Source organism: Equus quagga, chromosome 9 (assembly GCF_021613505.1).
Source record: "Equus quagga isolate Etosha38 chromosome 9, UCLA_HA_Equagga_1.0, whole genome shotgun sequence".
NCBI classification, from domain to species: domain Eukaryota; kingdom Metazoa; phylum Chordata; class Mammalia; order Perissodactyla; family Equidae; genus Equus; species Equus quagga.
The window spans coordinates 9400244-9416664 of NC_060275.1; the positions used below are offsets into that span (position 1 = coordinate 9400244).

General features: G+C 33.0%; 1 protein-coding gene across 3 annotated transcripts in view; it reads right to left on the reverse strand.

Annotated features, from left to right (window-relative positions):
* Positions 1-16421, reverse strand: part of CCDC102B (coiled-coil domain containing 102B) — a 283254-nt gene that overhangs the window by 23790 nt on the left and 243043 nt on the right. For all 3 annotated transcript variants that reach the window (XM_046672098.1, XM_046672095.1, XM_046672096.1), the window contains one exon: positions 4532-4635. In XM_046672098.1, coding sequence (XP_046528054.1) covers positions 4532-4635 — 104 coding nt within the window. The remainder of the gene's footprint in view (positions 1-4531; positions 4636-16421) is intronic.

Genomic DNA, 16421 nt, shown 5'->3' on the forward strand with positions numbered 1-16421 from the left:
TTTATTATGTGAGTTATTCCGTAAAATTTTTCCTAATAAATTACATTCTCTTCCATTAGGACCATTTTTTGTTTCTACTTCTCTTCTAACACAAAATAATATAGAATTATATAAGTGCTATTTCTTTATCCAAGTCATCAATGTGGCTATTGAATAGCTTATTTAGGACAAATCTCTTTCACATTACTTGTTGCCATAGATGGTACCTGACCCCCAGAATTTGGTTCAAGATGAACTCAGGAGCATTTTTTCCCAACAGAATACATTCAAATAAGAGATGTGTTCCTCTTGTGAATTGTACTTTGGAGGTCCAAATAAGAGCATTATTACATTCAATATAGAAACTGTTTTCCTAGTTAAACTTGCCAAGCTGTTATTGAAGAAAATAATTATGTTGGTCTGGTAGAGTTTGCTTTTGAATATGTCTCTTTATTGTTTATTAGATTTTTTTGGTGAATATAGTGGATAAAGATGTACTGAACACATTTCTAAAGACTACTCTCTTCTAATCAGCAGAATCATCTTCAATGAGAGTAGAAAATTTCAAATGTTCCTTCATTAGTTATGCCCCACAACGAATATAAAATTTAGCCTTCATTTGAAGATATAGAAACCAGATTTTTGGAGGTGATTTCAGAAAATATTACTATATTCACAACAATATCTAATGGGAAGAAAAATATCATGTGTTCTTTAGAAGTGGATCGTGTCAATAAGATTAAAATTAGAAATAACTGTTCTCATGCTTCCCACTCTTCTGGTGTGACGCACCCAAAGTTCGGCCACAGTGAGGAGAGCCGCGTGCTACCGAGGCAAGAATGCTTGGGGGTTAGTTCATTTCCCAGACTGCTCACAGCCTACATTTTTCTTCCTAAGAATAAGCTAGGGCCAGACCAGCTCAGGACACAAAAGGCCTTTGCATTTTGGAGGAAGACGTGCACAATATATGTGTTAGCTCTACACTAATCTTTAAAGTCTGTGTAACAGCTCCACTTGGGTTATGGAGAGAATACTGTATTTCAAAAGTCTGTTTCAAAATCAACTGTCTTTCACTCAGCTCTTTTCTTTCACATATTTTTATTAAACTCTATAAAAGCAATGTCATAAGATAGGCATTTTTGGAAATATGAGGATAAATAAAGGCAAATTATTTTCCGTATGCATTGCTTCACATTTTACATAAATCTCTGACACTTTGCAATAAAATATTAAATTTTCTCTATTGTGACATCTTTTTCTTTAGGTTGTTCAATATAAACTATGCTTAAGTTACTACTGTTGTATTTTAAAATGTTTATATTTCAAGTTGGTTGATCTACCAAAAATAATGCAAAGTGGTATATTTAAAACAATATTGGGATTTCTTCTTTAATATGGTTATGAATATTAATTCTAATTTAAGTAAAATATTTAGATTTCAATTTCCTTTTATTCTGAGAGTTCTCTAGTATTTATAATTCTAAACATTTTCCTTAAAATGATAGCTAATAACATTTAAAGAGAAAAATTCAGACATTTACTTTACTGGTTAATGCATATATTTTTATATCACAATATTCTGTCTCTGACTTTTTTTTAGTCTAATAAACAAGAGTTTCAGGTGTGTGATATCAGGATTATTATTATAAAATGCTTTTTAGTAGAAGTGTGAATAACTTTATAAAGAGATTTCAAAAGAGGTAAGAATGCATACCCAATAAAAGGATACAGGTTTAAGTAATTGAAGTCAAGGGCAAGCATCATTACAATTTTAAAATTTTCTGTAAGGCATTTCCAAGATTTCTTAAAAAGCACATTTTCCTTTTTGCATAGAAAATTTACTTTCTAAATCTATTTGCTCTGAAGGAAATTCTCTCTTAAAAAGTAGAGGGAGATAGTGTTTGTTGACTATTTATTAATGTCAGGTGCTGTGGCAGGTGTTTCTCATACATTATTTCACTCAGTCTTTGAGGGAGTATTACATAGTTCTTTTGTAAGTAACATGCTCAAGGTCAGAGAGATAACAAAGAGCAAAGCCTATCTTCTGATTTAACTGGAGGCATAGGGCATGCATAAAGGCTAATCAAAAGATATTGTATTTGTGGTGAATTGTCTGCAAAGACAGATGGCAGCAATATCTAGGATGTCCCTATAGAGCATATGGCTCTTTCCATAAAGCCATGGGTCAATTTTTTCTCCTCTTGAATGAATCCACATCCTCTGGGATGGCCTTGTGACCTACTATGACCAGTAGAATCTGGAGGAAGGGGCAATGTGTGACTCCCCAGAAATCCTCTTGGAAGCCAACATCCACGTGAAGAAATTCAAGCTTGACTACTGAGTATTGAGTGAATACTTGGAACAAGGGAGTGGCCCAGCCAATAACTGTCATTCCTCACTCCAGCTGAGGTGTCAGATATGTGGGTGGGCTCATCTTGCACATTCTGGCCCCAGTGAGAGCTCTCTGTGGAACACAGCTGCAGGAGTAACTGCAGCCACCTCCATTTAAAGCAGAAAAACCAGCCCAGTGAACCCAGAAAACCCACAGAACTGTGATACACAATTTACAAGTGTTCTAGGCAGTTAGATATTTGGGTAATTCATTTTTCAGCAACAGATATCTTGAACATATCTTGGTACCTGGAAGTGAGGTGTCGCTATAACAAAAACCTAAAATAAGTGGCATCAGTTTAGAGGCTGCGGACAAGTAGATGCTGGAAGGGCAGTGAAGAGACGGTTCGTGTTGGCTGCAGGGACAGTGACAAGATAGTATTGGAGGCTGGAAAAAGGGAAACTCGTGTTATGAACTGGGTCAACAATCAGCAGTGTGTCACCTGTGAGCCATGTGTGATAAGCGATTGTAAGAGAAAAATAAGTGTAATAAGTGAAAAAGTTAACTATTCAATTTTCAAGTAGATTTTACAGGAAATAGAGAAGGCAGTCTTGAAGTGAGAAATTGTGCCCAGGCAAAGATAAAATCAAATTGGCCATAAAACCTTTTTTTAACAACTAAGAAAGACTTAAGACAGGGTTTAATGGAAGTTTAAAAGTGGACCAAGAATGTAAAAATCCTGAGTATCGTGCATGACAACCTGACAAGCACAAAGGAGAGCTCCATCTCAAAAGGAATATAGATGTGGTTTGTGGGACATGGATGTAGTAAGTTCTGATAAGATTCATACAACTGTGAAAGGTTTAAAGAAAGTTCTACCAGGAAATTCACCACCAGGTTGAACTAAAATAAGCAGAGTTGAAAATGAAAGAGACCTCTGCCTCCCCATCATTCTATGTCTAGGATATGGGAGAAGAAAGCTCATTGACAGCCAACACGACCATGACCATTTCTTTTGAAGAAAGGATGACCAAGAGGGCAAGTAGGCATCAAGAGGGTAAAGCTGAAATCCATTTTACCCTCTTGGGAACCAGCTGGCCTTTAAGAAGCCTAGGCTGTACTACAGATTGAGGAGAAAGGAAGTTCATGGAGCGGAAGGCCCAGGATGCCGTCATTCTGGCCCATTCAGACATCAGAATGAAACCATCTTACACATTCCAGCCCCAGGTGAATTCCCAGCTGAATGCAACCTCAAGAGTGACACCAGCCAATATCACAGAACGGAAGGACCACCCTTTCAACATAGCCAACTCACTGAATCTCGAAGGGTAAGAAATCATTGTTTCAGCCGCTAAGTTTTGGCATAAATTGCTACACAGCAAGATATAACTGAAACAACATTTTTGTTCCCAATATTTAGTAGGGAAATCAGTGAGGCAGTTAAGTCTTAACCCATTACCTGTACAAACCAAATCCTACAACCCTGTCCACTTAACCTACTGCACCTCAATTTCCTCATTTGGTTTATGAAGATAATAGGTCCTATCACATAAGTCTTATGAAGGTTATTTGAGTTAACATATGTGAAGAACCTAGAATAATGCAAATCTTACAAATCTTACCTTGCCCCTTCAGTCTCTTTATAATACAGATCATATTGTTTGACGCCTCTGCCCAATTTTTGCCTTGTATCAAGAATTATGCCAAGTTTATTGTTACCACTCTCGGATGAAAACATTTTTCACACAACATACCACCGCTACCACATAGACAAAAAACACACGGGCACAGGTCTATCAATTACTTAAACAAATAGTTACTTTTACTCGAATACAATGGTTCTCTTAGCAACCACCCAGCACATTGTGTGGCTTACAACTGATTTTATTTTGCATTTATTCTCATTCAGCTTTACATGAAATGTATTCTGAAAATTCCGTTTGCCTTTCAGAAATTTAACACATTTCAGAATTAAAGTTTTAAATAATATTTAAATTGTCTTTACCATAACATGCAACATCCATTAGGCAAAAAAAAAAAAAATAAGTTAAGAAATCCAACAATTCAAGTATTGAGTGTCTATAAGTTTCTTTCATTAATATTTCTAGTTAATGAAAATAATCTTACTGATATTTAAGAAAACGTGAAAAAAATTGGATATCAAGATTTTCTTATCTAAGGTCTTAATGTTGAATTCAATGTATTTTGTAAAATAATTACCGGTCTTGTAAGTGCCTGAGTTTAATCTCCAAGTTTTCATTTGCTTCTTTCTGTTCATCCAGAGATCTCTGGAGCTTACGGATCTGATTCAGGAAATTATCAAGCTGCAAAAAAACAAAATGCTTGAGTTAAAATGATTGAAATGAGGGACTGTTTTTAGAAACAAGCTTTCTTTTTTGCATGACATTCTTATCAGTAGTTCAAGCATGGGTTTCTTCCGTATATACGCATGAGTATACGGGACTTTTCAATAGTAGAATCAATGCATATATTCAATAATAAAACAAACATCTACGTGGACTCTACAACATTTGACAAAATCTTTTCTAGCTTGGCATTCTTCTCCCATTCCTACCCTTGCCTCCTCTTCCTATGTAAGTGACTGTACTGGAACTTGTGTTTATTATTCCCATGATTGGAAAATACATAATTTTAGCATATATATATATATGTATATATTTATATATTTAAACATAGCCTATGTGTATATATACATATATGCATGTACATATGCTAAGTGTATATATATTGATATAAATATAAATATTCTTTAAAATGTGGTGTTTCTTTTTAGTTGTTTTTAACTCAAACTTTAAAAAAAATGGGTATTGTGCTGTATATAATCTTCTGATGCTTGCTTTTCTATTTGAATTGCTAAGATTCATCCATAACAGTGTCTCACTCTAGCCTATGTGTTCTGCGTTTTGTTATAGCATTGCATGAATATGCCGTGAATTACATCACCCTCCTGTCCATGAGTATTAGATTGTTTGCAGCCTTGTGCTGCTCTGAACATTCTTATATGTGCTTTCCGATGCATATGTGCAAAGTTTTCTCTTGAGATATACCTAGGAGGAGAATTGCCATACTTTTCTAATGTTTTATTTTACAAAATAATGCCAAAATGTCTCCCAAAATCGTTTACTAATTTACTTCCCAAAGGTGATTAGAAGGGATCTTGTTTGAGCGCATCTCCGCTGACACTTGATGCTGTGAGATAGTAAAACACGCCAATCCCTGATTAATAAGGTTCAGTGTCTGTTTATATTTTTATTAGCTTAATGTTTTTGTTCTTTTGTGCATTTTCAGATCTCATTATTTTATTTGGAGCCTTTCCTTTTCTTTTCATCTGTACATTTATGTTATAAACTTGATATTAATCATTTGCCAATTATGTGTTCCCAGTATCTTTGGTAAATATGTATTAAGTTGATAACTTATTTTTCTATTTTATTTAAGATATCTTTAGATGAATAACAGTCATTTTATTAAGTAAAATTTATCAATATTTTCTCTTACAGTTGGGGTGTATTAATAATGCTGAAAAAATACATCCTTAATCAAAGTTTAGGGAAATATTAATCTATATTTTCAACTAAAATTTGTTAAAGTTTTGCATCGTTCATTTAAGTCTTTGATCAAGCTGGAGTTAATTTTTATAAATAATGTGAGGTAGATATCCAATTTTATTTTTTCTCTATAGAAATACCTTTTAATAGGTGTAAATATTGAATAAACTTTTCCCTATTGATCTGACATATCAAATCTGTCATATATCAACATTCTATATATTCTATGCATAAAGTTTCTTTTATAAAGTCTGATCGTAGGTCCTATTTTGGGGTGTAATTTATTTGGTCCTCCACAGTGTGAACTACTACAGCCTTCTTCATGAATCCTGATATGCAACAGGGCAAGCTCCCTTCCCCCAGCTCGTTTTCCTCAGAAGCATCAAGGATATTCTAGACTTTTCGTAATTTAGAAACAGCATAGTAAATTTCATGAAGAACTCTATTTGTATTTAGCCTGGAATTTCATTATTAATTCCATAGAATAATTTAAGTATATTTGACATCGTTTCAATATTTAATGTTTTGTCCATGAACATGATGTATTTTAAATTTTTTTAGGTCATCCTTAAAGTCTCTCAATCATTATAATTTATTCACTAGAAGTTTTGTATTACATTTTATTAGATTTATTTCTAGTAATTTTATATTTATGATATTAAAAGGGATATTTAAATTTTCTAAATTTTGTTGTTTATGTATAGTAGTTAAATTGTCTTGTTAATTGAACTATTATTTCACAAAACTTATATCTCACTGAACACTCTTTGCATTCCTAAAAATTAATCTGTATTTTCCTTTTTGTTCCTGACCGACATAATTATTTTAAAATAAATTCTATTTTATTTTGAAATGTGACTTTAAGCTTTGAAATCAAACAATTAGAGTTCGTATTACAGTTTTCTGATTCGTGTCTTACAGCAAGTTTCTTATCCACAGTGAGTCTCAAATTCCTAATCTTTAAAACGGGTGTAATGCTAGCACTTATTTTACAGGCTAGTTGAGAACATGAAGTAAGATAACACATAGAGAGCACATTGTGCGGTACTGGGTATGTAGTAAGTATCCAATATATTGGAACTAATTTAAACTTGTTTTATTAGAAAGCTAATTAGGATTGAAGTCTAGGGTAATTCTGAGGACTGCAATTGTGAGCGATGCTTGGCTACACAGTGATGGCATCGTCACGATTCGGAATGTTAATGCAGTAAAAAGAGCACATGCACCTAAAATGTGGAAGTCAATTTAAAGGCAGACTATTCAGCAAAGCAAAAGTCGAGAAAACAACATTTAACTTAACCTGAGGTGACGACTGGAATGTAACAGAAACGGTAGAAGCAGAAGTTACACGTTTTCAAAAAGTGCAGCGCACATGAGGATCTAAGCTTGTTGAAATGATATTTTCTCTCTATATTAGCAAGTTGGACTGTGCGAGCCTTGTGAGTTGGAGTAGCACGAACCGGTCTGCAGGACACTCCCTCCACTGCTGGTTATAGACCTATCAAGTTTCTGGAAATGCAAGTTTAAACAATGGACCCCAGCACAGTGTGAACAAGCTGAGGTCTTGGTTTTGAACGGCCCTTCTTGGGAAAAAATATCTTCCTCAAATATTGTTAATTGTGTTCCTCCAATTTGACCAGTAAATATTTCTAAAGTGTTTTATTTAAGTTGCCAAACTGTCTTCTTCTTAGCCTGAGTGGAAGTTCCGTGGGGAAGGTTTACATAGTTTTACTGTCCTCTCGTCCTCACAATAATTTCTAGCAACTATATCCCTCCAAGTGAATATTTTAAAATCTTACGGAAATCTCCATGCATATGCAGCTTCAAGACAGAAATTTTGCTTCTCCAAGAAGATTGCTGCCCTATGGCACCAGAGTAAAATAAAATTAATAATTTTAGTTTTTAATAAAACTGTAAGGATAATCAAATCTTCCTTATTATGTAGAAAGGCAAACTACTACTCAGGATGAAACCTGGTCCCAATTCTCTCATCCCTAGGCCAGTGTGATTCAAGTTAAATCACTTTAAATATGGCAAAGAATTATAGTGAGTTAAGTTGGTGACATTATTTTCCAGGGAGAAAAAAAGATATTTTTCTTCATGCCGTCATGGAGGAATACCATTCTATAAACCCTTTTCACCAATTATTTGTGCCCATGTAATGAACATTTTATTAAAGTATATTAAATGAACACCCCAATATTATTAATTTTATTTCTGAGTTTCAAATATTCAGATGTTTTTGGTAATACCCACATTTTGTAGACATCCACACTTCTCAGGTTCTCATACACCTAAGAGAATTACTGTTGTATACATAATCCAAGTTTACTTTCTTACCATAAAAGCTCTCCCTTATCAAACTTGTACAGGTCTTTTTTAGAGCCTACTTTTCTTAGTTTCCACTTTATAAAGATAAATGTTGAATTAGAAATATACAAATCTTCTACACTTCTCCAGTTCACATTTTTTCTGCATTTTTTACTACAGTATAACATGTATTTATTAATATTAGGCTTATGTTGCATTTAATCATTATATATGACCTGAAGTTAATTCTTCAAGTTAATGGACAAAGACTGTTGTCTACTTTTGGATAACTATTATAAAAGTATTTATTAGAATACAATCATATCCTATCCATTGTTTAAGAGGTCTTATAAAATTCCAGGAGGCTAAGTATACAGATTACTTTTTGCTTCTTTGGATACAGTCTTGCATATTTTCATTATTCGAGGAGGAATCAGAATGTTTAGCATTCATGCCTCATTAAAGATTAATTTTCAGAAAGATTTAAATTCTATTCTATATGATCAAAATAAAAATTACATCAAGAAAGCTAATAATAATGTTTAACTAATATTATTCTGGAACCTCAGATAATTTCACATTTTCATCTTTTTCCCTAAATATCTACTTGGAAAAAACTCACTTATTTGGCATTACAGTGCCAGTTCCAAGGACAGTTCCTAAATGATTTAATTTTGAATGAGAAATGTCATCTTTCAAATTTTTCTCTTCAATTTACAAATTTCCAGCTTCTACTCTAACATATTGGATTTTAATATATGAATACCAATATGAGATACATGATAACTACTTGGGAAGCTTAATCAAGCACAGACAGGTATTACTAGATATTTAAGGAATATTTTGGTCCAACTATATGAAAAAACAGTAGAGTTTGAATAGATTACGATACTTAAAATAAGTAAAAGATATTTACTATATTCAAAATTGGAGTAATTGGAATCAATTTTGTAATGTGTTTTGGAAGCATATCAAAAGTCTTAACATTCAGGTTTTTTCATTCATCATGTATTGAAGTATCTTTAAAATGATAGCAGAAACACATAAAAACTCTTTTTGTACAAATATTTTTCATTACAATCATGAAAAAGTCAAACTGACCTGAATGGTTACTAAAAGTACTAAGTTTAATTATAACCCATCACTCTAATAGAACGTTCTGTAGACATTAAAATGCTTATTTAGAGTTCATAACACTATTTTGTTACTTGGGTTGAGAAAAAAATTCTCACAAAATTCTAAGTAATGCATGACATTTCTTATATAAAATTACATATAAAGAAAAAACAAAAATAGTACCAAAATACTGGTGGACGTGTTTAGACCTTTTGATATTTTCTAAATCTGTGCCAAGCTTTCATAAAACTTACAATAAAAAATAAATGAACTTTCAAATGAACTTGAAGGATATTTTAAGCACAATGGAAAGTGCCCTAGGTGTGGTCCAGGCCTTCACAATCTCTCATCTGATTGCCTCCAAGACCTGGCTCAAATGCGATTCTGACCACATCATCGACTTGACAAAACCCTCAATAGCTCCCAGTGCCTACAGATTGAATCTCAGGGGCCAGATTAGCGTGTAAGCTCTTCTCTAACTTCCTCCCTTGTAGTACCTCTACCAGGGCAATCCTGATCTTGTATTCTCCAGCAACGCTGAGCTTTTTGTAATTCTCAGCATACAACAGAGTGGGTTTGGTGGTGGTGATATTCATTTTACTTTTTTCTTCCCTCATACCTTTGCTCACATTCTATCTTCTCTCTTAAATGGATGGTCGCTCTACTCCTCAAATCCTTTAAAATAGGCTTCTTAAAATTTAACATTCTTATGAATCATTTTAGGATATTAGTGCAAATAACGATTCAGTTGGTCTCAAGGGGTCTCAAGATTTTTGCGTTTTCTCAAGTTCCCAGGTGATGATTCGGAGCTGCTGGTCCTTGGAACACGCTGAGTAGAAGTCAGTCCAATGACCCTGGCCTGAATGACGTAGCTTTCCTCAGATACTCTGTTATACTGATTGCACACCTTTATCCTCAAACTTATTGCACTAAATTATTTATAATAGTTGTTTTCATTCTCTGTCTCATAGACTGTTAGCCTCTAGATAGTGCTGTAGCCATATATTCTATTCACACATGTATGTATATGTATATATATGTGTGTGTAAATATATAAACTTTAATTTTCCCTGTCCTCACTAGTGCACCAGATCCTCTCCTCTTTCACCTGCTCAAGGACATCCATAGTTTCATCAATAGGCAATGCTCTCTCATATATCATCTGGTTTCTTTCTCTATTTGATCATCATTTTATCAAGGACTTTATATTGACCTCCCACTGCCTGGAACTCTCATTCAACAAATATCTGAATGATTAACTTTCTATAAAATCTTTCATATATTTACTCAAATCTGAAGCCAGACACCATATTTAATATTACAACCTGTCCCCAAAGCAAGAGCACTGATTTTTTTTCCCTAACAATTACATGGTTTATATGTTACTTGCCTCAGTCTCTTTCCACTGGAATGCAAATTCCATGCAGAAAGGATATTCATTTTATTCATGCATGTATTTCAAGTGCTTGGAATAACGTTTGCATGTTAAAAAAGGGAAAGATTAAATGGATGTTGGATAGGCTAAAGCAACAGATGCCCTTCCACTTTCGTTAAAAATCTTTGCCAAGAATGTAGGCTATAATTTGAAAATTTTTATATCAATAGTATCCTAAAACTCTTACATGCCAGATAAATCCAATTCACTATTTACTGTGAGCACAGAGTAATTGCTTTGTTCCTGTTATTACTCTGGTAAGGCCCCAGGCGGCCTGGCTGAAATCTGGGTAGATTCCCCAAAATTTATGGTTCAAGAAAAATATATTCAAATATACTCAAACCATATCTTATAATCTGATCAAACTGGCAGTAAAACAAGGTCCTAGTTATCGTCTGAGCCTTAGTGATATGGAGACAATGATTTTCACTAAAAAGGAGTTGCAATTCCTGAAAATATTAATTTCTATCATTGAAAAGAAAGGAAAATAAAATCAAACAGAAAAGATTAGAAATGGAGGCCTGTTAGATGCTGCTGATAACAGCACATAAATCCCCTTTTTTGTATTATAAATCTTTATCTAACTCTAAATGGAGACTGTTGATAATCAGTTTTGATACATCTTTCCATTAGCAATTGAACAGGACCCATTCCTGTCACAGAAATTGAAGCGACATGTTGAGCGTCGGGTATCCTGGCAAGTCCTTCTGGCCAATCTGCTCCAACTCTGCTCCAGGCATCTACAGTGGGGTGTCATTATAATCTCTCCAGCTTGGAATTTGATTAAGGTAATGAGCAATTATGGCACAAATTCAGATAAGTGTGCTGTTCACAAATTCCCTAAGCCCAACGCATGTGATGCAGAGCCTTTGTAAGGAATGAGTGGGCGTGACAACTTGCTGACTTCAAATAATTCACAGACTAAATTTTGCACAGATACTTATAATTGGAACTGAAATATTATGAACCATTTTATTAAGGATTATACTCTGGTAAGCTCTTCACCCAAAAAAACAGTCAGCAAATTCAATAGGAACATTTTACTAAAACGTCTTGGTGATCTCTGATGGAAAGTGGTTGCCTTTTGAGAAATTTGCTAAGTATATGGCTTTTGTTACATGAGTCTACTTATTTTTCAATGTCAGAATCAATTTCAAGTCTTTAAATATGATATCTTATTATTACCTATATGGAAATTATTGGATGAGTTAAATTCAGTGATTCCAAGTAATTATTACTAAGGTTTTCAAAAATAAGACATGATCTCATTTTAACAGAATATAAAATGTTCTGTGGTCTTGTGACCCATGATGATTTACCAGAATTATTTATTAGTTTCATTACTGGCTTTCTTTTTTTATACATACGTCATTGAATTTCATAAGACTCTCAAGCTTTCATGAAACTGGCTACAAAATTTCTACCAAGTACCTTCCATTTAAAGTAAGTAGCCTCCTTGTCTACTGGACAATTGTTAAAATGTTTAAGAAATGTTAAACAGCTAGCATTGGATAAATGTATTGCTGAAATAATTTATTGACCTTTGAGGTCTATAAACTAACTTTCCTAATAAACTAAGGTAACAATGCAGTTGTTGTACATATAGGGTTAATGAAACTAATATGAGTATATCTCAGCTGAATAATTCAATCTGTGAATTAAATTCTATACAGCAAAATGTATAATGTTTGCTTATAAGTGAATTGGTTTGAGTAATTTTATATAGAATGACACAAGGTTCAGATTTGAGAGATTCTCATTTTAAGGAACTATATTTTTGGAAACCTGGAGACAGTATTCTCTAAATGGACCTTACAGTGAATGGAATGATGAAAATTACATTCCCAATGATTTTAATCAATTATTTTCCCAAAGGTTTTATTGTCATCTTAGTGACAAAAAGCCAGAATAACTTTCCAAGTGGCTGTGCTTTACTGACGGTGTTTCTTTCTCTTTGAGAACACATGTAGGTAAATCTGTGGTAAAGCTCAACATTCTTAACCAAAATAAATTAAGTATGAAAACAAGAATTAGAAAAGAAAAACAAATTTGGAAAACTAACACTTCCTGATTTTAATACTTACTAAAAAGCTATAATAATCAAAAGAATATTTTTTTGGCAGAGAATAGACATTTAGGTTAATGGAATAAAATTCATTCCAGACTCCAGAAAGAAACTCCTACATTTGTGGTCAACTGGATATTGACACGGGTGCCAAGATATTTCAATGGGGAAAGAATAATTTTTTCAACAATTAGTTGTGGGACAACTATATATCCATAAGCAAGAGATTGAAGTTGAACCCCTAGCTCACCTCATTTATAAAAATTAACTCAAAATGGATCATAGACCTAAATATAAGAGCTAAAACTATAAAACTCTTAGAATAAAACATGGAGGTAAATCTTCATGGCAATCGGTTAGGTAACATATTTTATATACAACACCAAAAGCACAAGCAGCAAAAGAAAAAAACATAAATTGGCTTGCATCAGAATTATTTTAAAAAGTTTTAAGCCTCAAATAAAACTATCAAGAAGTTGAAATGACAATCTATGTAATGAGAAAAAACATTTGCAAACCATGTATCTTAGAAGTGTTGTGTATCCAGAATATATTAAAAAAAACACAACTCAATAACAAAACAACAAATAACCCAATTTAAAAAATGGGCAAAGGATCAGAATAAATATTTTACCCCAAGAAAGTATACTATTGGCCAATTAGTACATAAAAACATGATCGGTATCAGTAGTCACTAGGGTATTTCAAATCAAAACCACAATGAGACATCACTTCACCTCCCTGAGGATGGATATTATCTAGTGTTGGTGAAAATGTGGAGAAATTGGAACCCTTGAACGTGGCTTATAATAATGTAAAATAGTGCAGCCACTTTAGGAAATAGTTTGGTGGCCCTTAAAGTGTAAACATAGAGTTACCATATGATCCAGGAATTCCAAGGGAAATAAAAACACAATCTACAGGAAAACTTGTACATGAATGTTCATAATAGCATGATTCATAATAGACAAAAAGTGGAAACAACCCAAATACCCATCAACTGAAGAGTGAAGAAAAATGTGGTTACACACAATGGAATGTTATTTGGCCATGAAAAGAATGAAAAATTGATCCGTGCTACAATGTAGATGAACCTTGAAAACAGTATACTAAGTGAAAGAACCCAGTCACAAAAAGTCATACATTCTATGATTGCATTTATATGAAATGTCCAAAATAGGTAAATCTATAGGGACAGAGAGTAGATTAGTGATTGCCAAGGGCCTGGGAGTAAAGGGAGAATGGGGAACGACTGCTCATGGATATGTGCTTTCTTTGGAGGATGATGAAAATGCTTTAAAATCAGACTGTAGTTGTTGCACAACACTAAGATGTTACTAAAAACTGTTGAATTGAACAGTTTAAATGGGTGAATTTTAAGGTAGGTGAATTATATCTCAAAGCTGTTAAAATAAACAAATAATAAAAACAAATATGACATGCATTTCAGTTGTTATAATACTTATATATTAAGCCAAATCAAAATTAATTCAAGGGTATCTACAAAAGAATTAAGTCAATTGAATATATGCAGTAATTTCAAAGTTCTTAAGATTATCTTAAGTAATTCCATCACTTGAATCTAGACTACTTCACTGCTTTATATCTATATAAAGAATTTTTAAAGTATTCTCTAAGAATTGGATGGATAAATGGATATTGATGTCTTAATAAGTCTAAAAAGTATTGATATTGCTTTAAAATGTATTAACCTAGATAATCTTCTGATTATTGATATTTATATACAAAGCATTCTATTAAACAGTTTATTCCAGTTCAGAGGTATTTTTCTTTTTCTTTCTTTTATTTTCAATAAATTAAAACAGCATCATGGCCAGTGGGAACTAAGCACTTGACATCCAACCATGCTGATGATTCTTAATTTATACCCTGAAGGACTAATACTGAGAATTCGTTCAGGGTACCATAGCAACTGCAGAATCAAAGCAATGATATCATGTGGCAAATTTGTAGCTGAGAACACTTCAGGATTCCATTGGATCACCTGGGGCAGCAATATTACAAGTGTTTATGGTGTGGCATCTTGATAAGGGACACTTAATTGGTGTTAATTTTATCCAAATTAAAGACAACTATAGAGCCCCTCTTTCTATGATGAGTAGAATATTCTCATCAAGATGTGTGACAAAATGTTAAGGGTGTTTAATTTGTAACCAGTATCTCACAATGGTCTTAATATGGATCTTTATTAAAACTGACTTCAAGTTGCATTAACCTGAGTAACATGCTAAAGAGTTTGCACAGAGAATAACAATATTGTCTAACATCAAAGGAAGACAAAACATTGTCAAATAATATTAATATTAATTTTCATGACAACAGCCCTAGTATTTGATCATCTCATGATATACATATTTCCCACTAGTCTCTTTGAGAATCTAAAGAGAAGAGAATGCTAATAAAGTACCCAGGGAACGAACATTCCTTCCTTCCTTATTTTATTTTACTCAATTAACATACAACAGATGTCTGCTTTCAGTAGGAAGCTTTTTAAGAGCACTGGGCTATGTGCCTCTTTGCCTTTGGATATTGGAATGAATTCCAGCATCATGAAACTCAATGAAAGAAATGAAATTGCTATTTTTGTCCCAACTTTCCATCTGTTATCACATGTTATGAACCACTGGGATTAATCTTCATCTAATGTTGAATATAGGTATAAAAATCCAGTTATTCTTCCTTATTATTTTAACCAAAAGAAAAGGAAATTGCAGAAATATCAGTTATAGAAATGCAAGGATGGAATGTGATTAAAATTATAAAACTCTTTAAAAGAATTGAAAAAGTAAGAACAAAAGATTCAGTACAAAACTACTCAGTTTTACTTATTATAACATGATTTGGAAACTCTTCCTCATGGCTCTGTACTCTAGCAATTGAGCCCAGTTATTATGACAGTGCCTGCCAGCCCACAGGCCCTCTACACAGGTGACAATCTGCTACTGAGTCAGAGAAGTCAGTTTCCACAAAGATGTGCTGAAACTTTCATAAAACACAGGAGATGGCAGTTTTATTAAGAGCCTCATGACCTGCATCCAGAAAAAAAAAATGAAAGGAAAACAAATTAGGACCTAATGAAATATTTAAAAACCAGTAAGTACTCTTGGTAATTGATTACAACTAAGACTCAAGCTATTATTAAAACAAAAAATTAGATATCCAAACTAGAAAGAAAAGCAATGTTATTTCAAAATAAAATTCATGAAAAAAAATAAGCAGAAAAGAAAAAAAAGTCTTCAAAAGGTGTTTTATAAATACACAGACTATGAGAATTAATACAGTAAGAAATACAAATTGTGTGACAGAGAAATAAGTGATATTGTGATTGGCTTAAAACTCAAAGGATTAATGCTTAATTTCCCACAGATAAAAGGGAAAACATTATAATCTAATATTTGACTTTTTTTTAATTTAGAAGAGAACCCCTAGCTCTCTAAAGAGTACTACAATGATAAGAAGGTTAATATATGATAAACAAGAAGAATTGTTTTCCTCTACAATATAAATATTTGTCTAGATTACAATTTACAAAAATGACAAAAACATATGCAGGGGAAATTACTTATCCTGCAACTTCTTCATAAATGAAGACCT